General features: G+C 43.9%; 1 protein-coding gene across 1 annotated transcript in view; it reads right to left on the bottom strand.

The window, feature by feature from the left end:
• LOC139279824 (amine sulfotransferase-like) overlaps positions 1 to 13,254 on the bottom strand; it is a 55,776-nt gene that overhangs the window by 16,480 nt on the left and 26,042 nt on the right. Inside the window, exons 4-6 of the mRNA XM_070899071.1 lie at positions 7,930 to 8,129; positions 5,055 to 5,181; positions 3,122 to 3,216 (exon numbers count right to left, since the gene is read on the bottom strand). Of these exons, the coding sequence (XP_070755172.1) occupies positions 3,122 to 3,216; positions 5,055 to 5,181; positions 7,930 to 8,118 (411 nt within the window). The 5' untranslated portion in view covers positions 8,119 to 8,129. The remainder of the gene's footprint in view (positions 1 to 3,121; positions 3,217 to 5,054; positions 5,182 to 7,929; positions 8,130 to 13,254) is intronic.

The raw sequence follows: 13,254 nt of genomic DNA, 5'->3' as shown, positions 1-13,254 counted from the left end.
ATATTCAAAAAGGAGTTAGATGAAGTCCTTACTACTAGGGGAATCAAGGGGTATGGTGAGAAAGCAGGAATGGGGTACTGAAGTTGCATGTTCAGCCATGAACTCATTGAATGGCGGTGCAGGCTAGAAGGGCCGAATGGCCTACTCCTGCACCTATTTTCTATGTTTCTATGTTTCTATTACCTCTAACCCTGTGAACTTTTATCTTGTGCAGTAACCTTTTATGTGGCACTTTATTGAATGCCTTCTGGAAATCCAAATACACCACATCCACTGGTTCCCCCTTATCCATCCTGCTTGTTACATCCTCAAAGAACTCCAAAAAATTTGTTACACGTGATTTCCCTTTCATAAAACCATGCTGATTCTGCTTGATTGAATTGAAGGTTACAGTTACATTTTCATTCTATGCATCTGGATCATTCCAGGCCACAACTGGAGATGTGTCACACCATTTCTCAACATGCAAGTCATATCTGAATTTGGCAGGTGACTGCTGCACTATATGCCCTAAGGAATTATTACATAACCACCCAGGTAATGTGTGAAAGAGCTGTGGGTTTCTCCTGGATTGCTGGCTTCCCAAAGGTACAAGGCTGCATTGATTGTACCCACATCGCCTTGCGAGCACCTTTGGAGGATTCTGAGAAGTACAGGAACAGAAAAAGCTTCCACTCCATTAATGTATAGCTCGTGTGTGACAACATGCATCACATCATGTCAGTTGATGCGAGGTACCCTGGGAGCACCCATGATGTGTTCATCCTGCGTGAGAGCGCTATATCTGCCATGTTTCAGCAGCAGCCAGAAGGGCAGAACTGGCTGCTGAGGGACAAAGGATATGGGCTCGCCATCTGGCTCATTACACCCCTACATGTAACCCGGACGGAAGCTGACCGAGAATACAACATGTCGCACATTGCGACTCGCAGCATAATAGCGTTTCCGATGCCTGGACCATTCCGGAGGCTCCTTGCAATACTTCTCTGAGATTGTCGCTCAGTTCACTGTTGTGTGTTGCATGCTGCATAACTTAGCCATCATGAGGCAGCAGCAGCTGATAGTAGAAGACCCACCTGAGGTGAGAATGGCTGATGATGAGGAGGAAGATGCAGATGACGAGGAGGAGCAGGACAAGGACGAGGAAGCCATGCAACTACCTGAACCCAGAGCACGATGTCGTGCCCCTTTAACGATTACTCGAGCCTTGCGCCAGCAGCTCATCCGTGGATGCTTTGTTAATTGAAGTCTCAGTGGCAACTATTCCAAATGGACCATGTTTACTGTTTGGACCTGTTCTGTAATGTTTTGTGTTAATGGGACAAATAATGAAAATGATTCTTCTTTACTTCAAAAAATTGTGCTAATAATGGAATGATTCAGTTGTAATTTTAAATATATTTTATTCAAAAGTTTAGCACTTGTTTGTACTTAACTTTAATAAAAATATTCTTGTATCAAACTTTAAAGTTTACAGTTAAGATCACTTACAAACTTTATCATTTACAAACTTTCACATCACTTTGTAAAGACTGGAAGCATTGAACCCCCAAGGATTTATTGGACATTGTGTTTAATATTTTTCTCACCACAGAAAGAAAGCTGGAAGCTGTTTGTGGGAGGGGCCCAGGTGCGGCTCCATGTTGGACTTGGAATGATGGGCATGGAGTCTGGAATGACAATGGGCAACAAAAGGCAGGAGGTGGGCTAATGGAGTCCATTGTTAGGCAAGTTGACCTTGTCAAGCAGTGATTACCTGGATGAGTTACCAGAACAATAGAGAGCCATTAAGCCCAGACTACCTGGAAGCGAAAACCCATCACTGGACTCAAACACAGGAAGCCTAAAAAACAAGGAATTTTATCGGGTAAAAGCAGAAGACACACCCACAGGAAGCCTCGAAACAAAATTTATTCAGCCTGAAAAGGCAAACGAAGTTGGGATATAAAGCATGCCATGTGGACACAGCTCTCTCTCTTGCCTCGCTGCTTCACCCCTCCAAGAATCCAACCCTCCATATTGTGATGGAGAGAAGAAACCAGAAGAGACACCTTTTCATCGGAGAAGCAGCGAGTAAGCCAGTGAAATCGGTGAGCATTTCTGCACACACATCTTTTAAGATCACAGCCACAGTGTGAGGGGGTATCGTGCGTTCTCCCAACCAGATTCTTAGAGGTTTACAGGGGAGGCTTTTTTACATTGGGGTACTTCGCGTTAAGCGCCTGTTAGACAGGCCACACTGTGTCTTTTACTGCATTTGTTTATTTTATACACTGGGGTGTGTGTGGTCTTACTGTGTATAGGTGTGTGTTTAGCTTTAATAAAGCATTGCCGGTTGAATCTGAGGTATTTGTCAGTGACTCATTCATCTGTTCGGTACAGCAATCACTCCCAGGTCTAGAACTAGTGTAACATGGGGGTATGTCGAAAACAGCTAAGGGAAACCACTTACACAATACAAACGCTAATATCACTTACAAACTTTTAAACTTGTAAAACGTTTAATTTGACAACAGTTATAACAGTAACAACAATAATAAAAAGAGCAGCAGCAGCAAAGAAAGGCTGCACTCATCTCTCCTCCACATTATTCTAAGACTGCCCGCTGCACTTGGTCTTGTTGACTCCACGCCTGCCCGCAGGCGGTGCGCAGCGTTTCTCGGGTTGGTACCAAGCTTATTCTTTCGAACATCTCGGGCAATACGCACATCTTGATGATAGGTGGGGGGGTGTTGGCGGGCAGGCAGTAATGTGGAAGGCCCGGCTTAGGCCTTCTCAGAGGCTGGTCTGGGGATTGGAGCAGGAGTGGCAGTTGATTCTGTCAATGGGCGCGGGATCTGGGCATGTTCCCTTATTGCAGCAGCTAACTCTGACATACCCTCCCTCATGTGCTCTGACAGTGTATCAACTACCTGCAACATTGCCTGTAAGCACCCGGAGGTGCTTACCACCACCATTGCCACCCCTCTGGGTCATTAACAGGCAGCAGATGACCGAAAATCCAGCCCCTATAATCAGAGCTCTGATTTAACAATATTCTTCCTGCTGTAATAGTATCAGGTTCCGCATAATTCATGATTAATTCAAACATCTTTAGTTACCATATATAAGTATTACTTACTTTCTGCATATTCTCGTAAGTCACAAACAATATGTCAAGTTCATCCTTGTGGCTATACCAGTCTCTGATATGGTCAAACCAAGATCCATAAAGCACTTCAAAGATAAATAAGTGTGTGAGTGAACAATACTGCAGAGTACCTTTGCTGCAAAGAAATATAATTTCCATATTTGTTCCGATCCATAACCACTTTAAATTTTGCTGCAGCTATTCCTTCAAAAACTTTGCAGGCATTGATGTAAAGAAACAAAATGCTCTCTATTTGTGCATAAATAGTCAGTGCCCAGCTTACATTTGATTTACATAGCAGACCACAAATTTCTATACTTTTGAAATGTAGGTAAAAACAATACACCTGAGCAATGATCTGCCGCTGCATATGCAACATTTGCAACATTCTACAGCAGGATTCTAAATTCAATTTCACTTACAAAGTATGGAACAGAACTCTTTTATATGTTAGTCTAGGTTACATTTAAGCCCTCTGTTTATGTTGGAAGGATTATTGATCCATGATGGGGGCAATTCTTAGTGTAGTGATAAAGATGCACCAACGCTCTCGAGTGATGTCGTTTTTATTTATTAGTTCACAGGATGTGGGCGTCGCTGGCTAAGCCAGAATTTATTGTCCATCCCTAAATGCCCTTGGGAAAGTGGTGGTGAGTCGCCGCCTTAAACCGCTGCAGTCCGTGTGCGTGTGGTGAAGGTACTCCCACTGTGCTGACTTTGTTGTAGCGCTTTGGTATAACTGACTGGCTTGCTAGGCTATTTCAGAGGGCAGTTCAGAGTCAACCACGTTGCTGTGGGTCTGGAGTCACATGTAGGCCACACTGGGTAAGGGCAGCAGATTTCCTTCCCTAAAGAACATTCGTGAACCAGTTGGGTTTTCCGACAATCCGGTAGTTTCATGGTCACCATTACTGATACTAGTTTTATAAATGTATTTATAATTAACGGAATTTAAATTCCCCCAGCTGCTGTGGTGGGATTTGAACTAGTCCAGTAACATAACCACTCTGCTACTGTAGCCCGTGGGGATATGTTTATGATACCTGATGGTTTGGAGATGCTTCAGTGCTAGTCCACGAATCAATGATCAAATTTTAGGAGCTGCGATGCAGAGGTGATGTCAGGTAGGACTTCTTCATGCAAAGGGTAATGGGAAACTGGAACTCTTGCCCCCAAAAAGCAGTTGAGGTTGAGGGTCAATTGAAAATTTCAAAACTGAAATTGATGGATTTTTTAGGCAAGGGTATTAAGAGTTACAGAACCAAGACAAGTAGATGGAGTTAAGATACAGAGCAGCCATGATATACTTGAATGGCAGAACAAGCTCAAGTAGCTGAATGGCCTGCTCCTGTATGTTCCAATGTGAAGCCCAAAAACATAAATATTTCTCTTTACTACAGAGGGATATAAAATCTCACTAAAAATATCCAATATGAGTTTATATAAATCCATTAAATATATATTTTTAAGAACATAAGAAATAGGAACAGAAGTAGACCATTTGGCCACTCGAGCCTGCTCCACCATTAATAAGATCATGGCTGATCTAATCATGGACTCAGCTCCACTTCCCTGCCCGCTCCCCATAACTCTTTACTCCCTTATCGCTCAAAAATCTGTCTATCTCTGCCTTAAATATATTCAAAGACCCAGTCTCCACAGCTTTCTGGGGCAGAAAATTCCATTGATTTGCAACCCTCAGAGAAGAAATTCCTCCTCATCTCAGTTTTAAAATTGGGCGGCCCCTTATTCTGAGACTAAGACTATGTCCCCTAGTTTTAGTTTCCCCTTTAATTGTTCTGCACGTATACAAGATTGTTTCCATGATATAAAAAATCTTAAATAAATCAGACAATTTTGAGCAAAATATTAGCACAAATAATATTATTGGTAACAGCTGAGCAAAACTGTTAAAAAAAATTACCATTTCCTTCAGCAAATTGCTCCAGAAAGTGCTGAAAATCTTTTGGCGTCATCAAGAAATTACAGTACTTGTGAAAGTGATAGAATGACACGATCACATCCTTGGGATTTCTGGCAACATAAATGATCTGGATTGGGAAATAAATGCAAGGACAGTAAATTCAATTTGCCAAGAACTGTGCACTTAGTTCAGTTTATATTGGGCCATAAGAACATAAGAAATAGGAGCAGGAGTAGGCCATTTGGCCCTTCGAGCCTGTTCTGCCATTCAATAAGATCATGGTTGATCTGATCTTGGCCTCAACTCCACTTCCTTGCCTGCTCCCCATAACCCTTGACTCCCTTATCGTTCAAAATAACCTACCCAAACAATTGAATGTATCTGTTTGTCTCAACATTTTCCCCACCCTTCATTCTGTATTTCTCTCCATTTTCTTATTTTAATTGATTTGTCTATCTTATAGAATCGACACATTTCATAGGGGATTACAATCAGGCCTTTGACAAGATCACAAGGTACTTATGGATCACGAAGGGCATCTAAATTCATTCATAAAGAACCTACAGCATCCAACTGACTCCAGTGGGTTTTTTCTAGCTATTTTCTATCACTGTATGAAAAGCACTTCCTGTTATCAGTTCCAAATTTATCTTTTACTATTTTGAACTTGTGACCCCTTGTCCAACTCTCAAATTTAATTTAAGGTAGCATTCAGGATTTATCTTCTCCATTCCTGTGACTGTTATATTCCTCTATAAGATAAGCATTTAAAAGCCTCCTTTGCATGCTGAAAAAGGCAAGTCTCTCCATTCTGTACTCATAACATAGCCCTCTGCCAATAGGGATCGGTCTCATGGGTTTGCTTTGCCTATTTTGTCACATATTTTATCAAATTTATTCGATGATATCTGAGGTGCCTCCCTCAATTCCACTCCCGCACCTAATTTGGTATTGTCATCAAACTTGATTGATTTGGATTGAGTTTCTGAATCCAATTCATTGTTTGAATTAGAAACAGTAATGGTCCAAACTCCCAGCTCTGGGGCACCCCACTCAGTACTCCCGCACCCCGCCTAGACATTTATCTTTATTCGTTCATGGGATGTGGGCGTCACTGGCAAGGCTGATATTTATTGCCCATCCCTACTTGCCCTTGAGAAGGTGGTGGTGAGGCGCCTTCTTGAACCGCTGGTATACATCTTTGTAACGGTTTTTGATACAACTGAGTGGCTTGCTGGGCCATTTCAGAGTCAACCACATTGCTAGGGGTCTGAAATCACATAAAGGCAGATTTCCTTCCCTAAAGGACATGAGTGAAACAGATAGGTTTTTACGACAATCTAGTAATTTCATGGTCACCATTACTAGCTTTGCTTTTTTAAAAAATTACAGATTTATTTAATCACTAAATTTGAATTCCCCAGCTGCCATGGTGGGATTTGAATGCGTATCTCCTGATCATTAGTCCAGGCCTCTAGATTACTAGTCCCGTAGCATAACCACTATGCTACCCTTGCCCTCAACAAGACTTCACTAACAAGTAGCCATTCTTTTCTATGCTTCGACCAATATCTCCATTTTGAAAGGGGTCTTCTCTCAGGCAGCTGTTGTCGGCGGTAGGCTTCTTTACGATGCAAATCAAGTTGCTATGATGTAGTTCAGATCCTGATTGCAATTTTAAGGGACATGTGGGCGGTGAGTGTGCATCAGGCAACATCGGGTCGGTCGCTTGACGCCCACAACTCCCCTGTTCTATTTAAATTAGGCCCAGACCCTCCAGAATGGGCAGCCAACCTGAGTTAAAAGCTACCCGAATGGGCAGATCTTTCAACTTTGGGCGGTTGAGGATGGGCAGCTTGTTATTCACCCCTCACAATTTTCCTAACCATTGACTTCGAAGTTGCAAGTCTGAGGATCAAGAACAATACATTCTCGAGGAATTGGCACCTTCCAGCCATCTTAAAGTTTACAGGCACAACCCTGCCATAGCTTTTAATTTGTACAAGGAAAGTGAAATATATGGACAAGGCTACCCCAATGTAAACTTATACATGGCAGCAGACCCTGTCATACTGGGGGAGTGCCCAACAACAGACTTGGTTGGGGCTGCTGTCCCTCAAGACAACCATAGAGGGTAACATTGATCAACGGAGCTAAGTCCACGGCCAGATCAGCCGTGATCTTGTTGGGTGGCGGAGCAGGCTCGAGGGGCTAGATGGCCTACTCCTGTTCCTAATTCTTCTGTTCTTATTAATGTTGGGGAGGTCCAGAAACAGAGGTCACAGTCTGGGGATGGGGGGGTGGGCCATTTGGGACCAAGATGAGGAGAAGCTTCTTCACCCAGAGAGTGGTGAACCTCTGGAATTCTCTGCCGCAGAAAGTTGTTGAGGCCAATTCACTGGATGTGTTCGGGGGGGGGGGGGGGGGGGCGGGATAGTTAGATATGGTCCTTGCTACTGGGGGGATATGGCGAGAAAGCAGGAATGGGGTACTGATGTTGCATGTTCAGCCATGAACTCATTGAATGGCGGTGCAGGCTCGAAGGGCCAAATGGCCTACTCCTGCTCCTATTTTCTATGTTTCTATGTTAACTCCGGAAGTAGCCTCAGTGTGATAACTGCAGGTTTTAGTTGTTCCAGAAGAACATCTATCACGTTGACTAAAGAAATGTCAATAATATGCTGCTAGAACATTATAGCAGCAGTACGATCAGAGTTTCTTTTCTGCACATTTGAACCAGATAATAACTTGAAAAAATTTAATCATTGCTGAAAAATATATTGGTCAATATAACTACAGGTAACAATATGCAATATCAATGTATCGAGTAACTTCTTATGTTCCAGTTCTATTTAAAATTTGTTATAAAACCAACCTTGGTCATTTTGTTTTTCACACCGTTTGGAGTCATGTGGTAGTTCAAGTGTGTTGTCAACAGTTGGTAGTCAGTGGAGTGTGTCTTGAATGTGGAATACTCTATCCATGGGGCTCTTTTACAGAGGAGTCTGTCTTTTACAGAATCAATATTGCCACTGGCTACAATCAGACTTATCACCTGCTGCATCCAAGTGGTTCCTGTATCAAAGGGCATAAAATAATTACTGGTAAAAATAGGTTGGAAAATGGTACTTTACTTTCTTAAAGTTGGTGTGGGGAGCTTCTTCTTCAAGTCTATGATGTAATTTATTTTTAACTTTACGAATAAGATTTCTCTGAGCTTTATTATTAACAGTAATATCGTCACAAAAGCTGCAACTCTGTGGTTACAGGGGGTGACTCTCTCATGCTTTGTGCCAGTGGTGCACATGTGCACTCAATGCAGGAAGTTCAGAATACATGGGAAATGTTTTGTTTTTATTCATTCACGGGATGTGTGCATCACTGGGGAGGCCAGCATTTATTGACAATACCTAATTGCACTTGAGAAGGTGGTGGTGAGCCACCTTCGTGAACTGCTGCAGTCCCGTGTGGTGAAGGTACTCCCACCTGGAGAGAGTTCCAGGATTGAGACCCAGCGACGATGAACAAACGGCGATTACATTTCCAAGTCAGGATGGTGTGTAACTTGGAGGGGAACTTGCAGGTGATGGTGTTCCCATGCGCCTGCTGCCATTGTCCTTCTAGGTGGTAGAGGTCACGGTCTTGGGAGATGCTATCGAAGAGGTCTTGGCGAGTTGCTGCAGTGCACCTTGTAGATGTTACACACTGCAACTACGGTGTGCTGGTGGTGAAGGGAGTGAATGGATGGGGTGCCAATCAAGCGGGCTGCTTTGTCCTAGCTGGTGTCAAGTTTCTTGAGTGTTGTTAGAACTCCACTCATCCAGGCAAGTGGAGAGTATTCCAACACTCTCCTGACTTGTGCCTTGTAGATGGTGGAAAGGCTTTGGGGAGTCAGGAGGTGAGACACTCGTCACAGAATACCCAGCCTCTGACTTGCTCTTGTAGCCACCATATCCATGTGGCTGGTCCAGTTAAGTTTCTGGTTAATGGTAGCCCCCAGGATGTTGATGGTGGGGGATGTGACGATGGTAATGCTGTTGAATGTCAACAGGCATTGGTTAGACTCTCTCTTGTTCGAGATAATCATTACCTGTTCATTGTGTGGTGTGAATGTTTCTTGCCACTTATAAGCCCAAGTCTGAATGTCGTCCAGGTGTTGCGACATCCGGGCATGGACTGCTTCATTACCTGAAGAGTTGCAAATGGAACTGAATACTGTGCAATCATCAGCGAACATCTCCGCTCCATTGAAGAGTATTCCCCCGATTCCCATTGATTTTTACTTGGGTTCCTTGATGCCACACTCGGTCAAATGCTACCTCAATGTCAAGGGCAGTCACTCTCACTTCACCTTGAGAATTTAACTCTTTTGCCCATGTTTGGGCTAAGTCTATAATGAGATAATGAGGTCCTGGCTGAACCCAAACTGAGCATAGGTGAGCAAATGCCACTTGATAGCACCTTCCATAGACCCAGGTTGGCAGCTATGTCCTTCAGGACTCAGCCAGCTCAGTCAGTAGTGGTGCTACCGAGCCACTCTTGGCAAGAGACATTGAAGTCCCCCACCCAGAGTAGGTTCTGTGACGTTGCTATAAAATTGCCCACTATTAAGTGTTTGAAATGTATTGGTTGTTCTAAACGCCTACACAAATTACACCTGCCGGCCTCAACCTTAAGGGTTTCAAAGTCTTACAAATTCTTCCCACCACATTTTCCATGGGTTGCTGCTGAAATGCAACATCATCAATGAAGGCCTGTTTAACATGGGTGAATGTGGTAACTCACTTCCAGGTGGTAAAGTGGTTTGGGCAGGAAATCCTTGGCCCCACTCCCTCGGCATAAGGGCGAGTCTTCCACTCATGAACCCACCAGGGTATCTGGGGTTAGCTCAAGAGCACAGCACTTGCAGGAGAAAGGCAGGCAGCTGCAGCACCATGGGTACATCTTGGACATCTGCCAGCAGAGAGAGCGCGGTAAATGCAGTGCCAGATGGTCTCGTAGGGGTGCCTGCTGACACAAGTGCTGGCAGCTCGCAGATCAGCCTATCTACCTATCCCATCCGGCACTGGAAGAATTTCCAGGTCTTCCAGGACACCAGTGGGTCCCATGGCTTGTATGTTGGGTTCACCCCAGCATCGAGGTCACTCAGTACTAAAGGGGCCAAGGCTGAGAAAATTGCTGGTGCGGAAATTTCCTACCCTAGGCCCTGCTGCCTCTGATGTCAGGGACCATATTTGGGGCAAGCAGACAATTGACCAATCCTGGACCTCGAAGTGAATACACAGCCAGAGGGATTCTGAGCGGAGCTTTGGCGATTCCGGATCCCACCAGAACTTCGGCTTCTGTCGGGCCTCCTGTGCCCAACTTCCACCCTGGACTGTCATTGGGGCAGAAGGCTGTCTTTTAGAGACCTTCCACTAATATTCCTCTGCAACTCTTCCTTATCTGAAAGCTCTCCGAGGGCAGGAGAAATTTACAGCGAATGCCAATTATAACAGTTTAGGCGTGAGGCTGCTTAAATATGTAAATCAGGGTCTGACGGCAATTGTAGGCACCTGATTGCAATGACCAGATATAAACGGGCGGAGCGTGCATCCTGCATCCTCTGCCTATTTGTGCCGAGCATTGCGCAGCCTAACCAGTGGCCCTAAAGGGACCACGGAAGGATGCTCACACAAGGTAATTTTTTGTGGGTGGGGCCAGGACTGCTCCTTCTGGGCCCATGTAAAAACTCTGGCCCACTGCTAGCCCATTCCAGGCCTTCCCTGGAATCGCTTTGATCCCCAGACCCGACTTAGTGGCCAGCCCAGTGTGGGAGGCAGGCAAATCCCACCCTCCCACAACAGGCGAGCTGCAGCAAGGTGCCCCTTTGGTGCCTGCAGCTCGCTGGGATCAATTAAATGAAGCCAGAACCAAAAAAGGGGGCAGACGTTCTGACACCAGTATCAAACAGGCAACGCGACAGCTTTGCCCCAGTGAGACAAAATGTGATCCTGAGGTGATGGCATGTTGGTTTGCACTTCTGTCACTAGGTTGCCACCTGTTGAAAGTGTGGTAGCACCCTCGCTTCTGAATCACAAGGTCATGGGTTCAAGCCCCACTCCACAGACTTGAGGCTGACACTTCAGTGCAGTACTGAGAGAGTACTACACTATCAGAGTTTCCGTCTTTTGGATGACACATTAAACCAGGTCTCCATCTGCCTGTTCAGGTGGATATAAAAGATCCCAGGGCAATTTTCAAAGAAGTGCGTAGGAGTTCTTCAAATCTCTTGGCTAATATTTATCTCTCAATCAACATCACCAAAAACAGATCATCTGGTCATTTAGCTCACTGATATATGCAAATTGGCTGCCATGTTTCCTAAATTATACTAGTGACTGCACTTCAAAGGCCCTTCAATGGCCATGAAGCACTTTGGTATGTCCTGAGGGCATGAAAGCTGCTGCATAGAATCATTGAATGGTTACCGCACAGCCCGTCGAGCCCATGCGGCTCTCTGCAAGAGCACTTCAGCTAGTCCCACTCCCCCGCCCTTTCCCTGTAGCCCTGCAATTTTTTTTCCTTCAGGTACTTATCCAATCCCCGTTTGAAATCCACAATTGAATCTGCCTCCCACCACCCTTTCAGGCAATATATTCCAGATCCTAACCACTCGCTGCATAAAAAAGTTTTTCCTCATGTCGCCTTTGGTTCTTTTGCCAATCACCTTAAATCTGTGTCTTCTGGTTCTCGACCCTTCTACCAATGGGAACAGTTTCTCTCTATCTAGACCCCTCATGATTTCGAACACCCCTATAAAATCTCCTCTCAATCTTCTCTGCTCTAAGGAGAACAACCTCAACCTCTCTAGTCTATCCACGTAACTGAAGTCCTTCATCCCTGGAACCATTCTCATAAATCTTTTCTGCACCCTCTCCAAGGCCTCCACATCCTTCGTAAAATCCGGTGCCCAGAATTGGACACAATGCCATTGTAATAAATGTAAATTCTTTCTTTCTTACTTCATTAAGTATCAAACTGAGAAACTAAAGTTGCAGTTAGCCACAGTTGTTACATGATTAATTTTGCGATGTGCATGGTAAATAATTTGTCTATTAAATAGATCATTTATAATAGTATCCTTTATAAAGTTACTCAATGAAAAGCAGTGTTAGTTATATGCGTTATGGATTTTTACATTGCTTGACCGTTGTTAGCCATGGGCCTGGCATGGAAGCAGCCGCCTATGATGATGACATGTCAATCATAACATATTTAGACATTGAAGGATGACATGATGGCCCATGTTATGCAAATCCTGCAACTCTTGTTTTAAACCTCCTTGCGTGTTGAATATTTTTAGATTCAACTATGCTATACAATTACATTTTAACACATTTCTTAACGATATATCATATAAATGGATTCTGTTGCCCCCTACAGCTTGGTCGGTATGTGCACTGCCTAGATTTGAATGGATCCGTATAAACCTGCGACAACCCCAGATTAGATCCATGGTCTGTGCTAAATTAGCTCATCTCAATTGGAGCAACTGTAGTGTATCTACCATTGGCTTCAAGATCCCTGGGCATGGGAGGAATAAATCCATAAACTTTTCTCGCTCCTAATCGCTATTCAATGAGCAGGAGATTTTATGGGCATTGGGCAAGAACAGTATTAGACTTACATGTGATGCTCCCTATGACATTCTGACACTCGCTGTCTAAGCTGTGAAATAAAAAAAATTCAGCACTTGGGCAAGATACTGGAGAGTTTCCAGAGCTTGTGGTTCTAATCCCACAGCAATGGATAGTGCTTAACGAATAGAGGGGGGAAATTAAAGGGGGGGAATTAATTGTGCAGCAACTCTGAACACAGCCGTATCCATTCTGAGAGAGTCTGACCAGATTTGGGGTAAGTAACAATGAGCGGAATTTCTTGGTCTATTTTGATATTTTTCATCCATTCGAAGTATTCAACTGAATGTAGCGGTGAAATAAACTTGATGCCATTGTGTTGAAAATACTCAAAGGTGCTCTTGGTTTCTTCTTCCTTGTCCATTGAGAATTTATCATCTAAAAAGAAAAGATTAAATCTGAAGTTATTTACTGCAGGGGTTTTTTTTTTGCATATTTGTAGTCGCCAATTGTAAAATCAATCCACAATGCTGCAAAATATTACAAGGCTGATTTCCCAGATCTTTGTTCCAAAGAACTGA

The sequence above is a fragment of the Pristiophorus japonicus genome, chromosome 14 (genome assembly GCF_044704955.1).
Source record: "Pristiophorus japonicus isolate sPriJap1 chromosome 14, sPriJap1.hap1, whole genome shotgun sequence".
NCBI classification, from domain to species: Eukaryota; Metazoa; Chordata; class Chondrichthyes; family Pristiophoridae; genus Pristiophorus; species Pristiophorus japonicus.
Note: the sequence above shows the minus strand (reverse complement) of the source record. Positions and strands in the feature narration are given on the sequence as shown.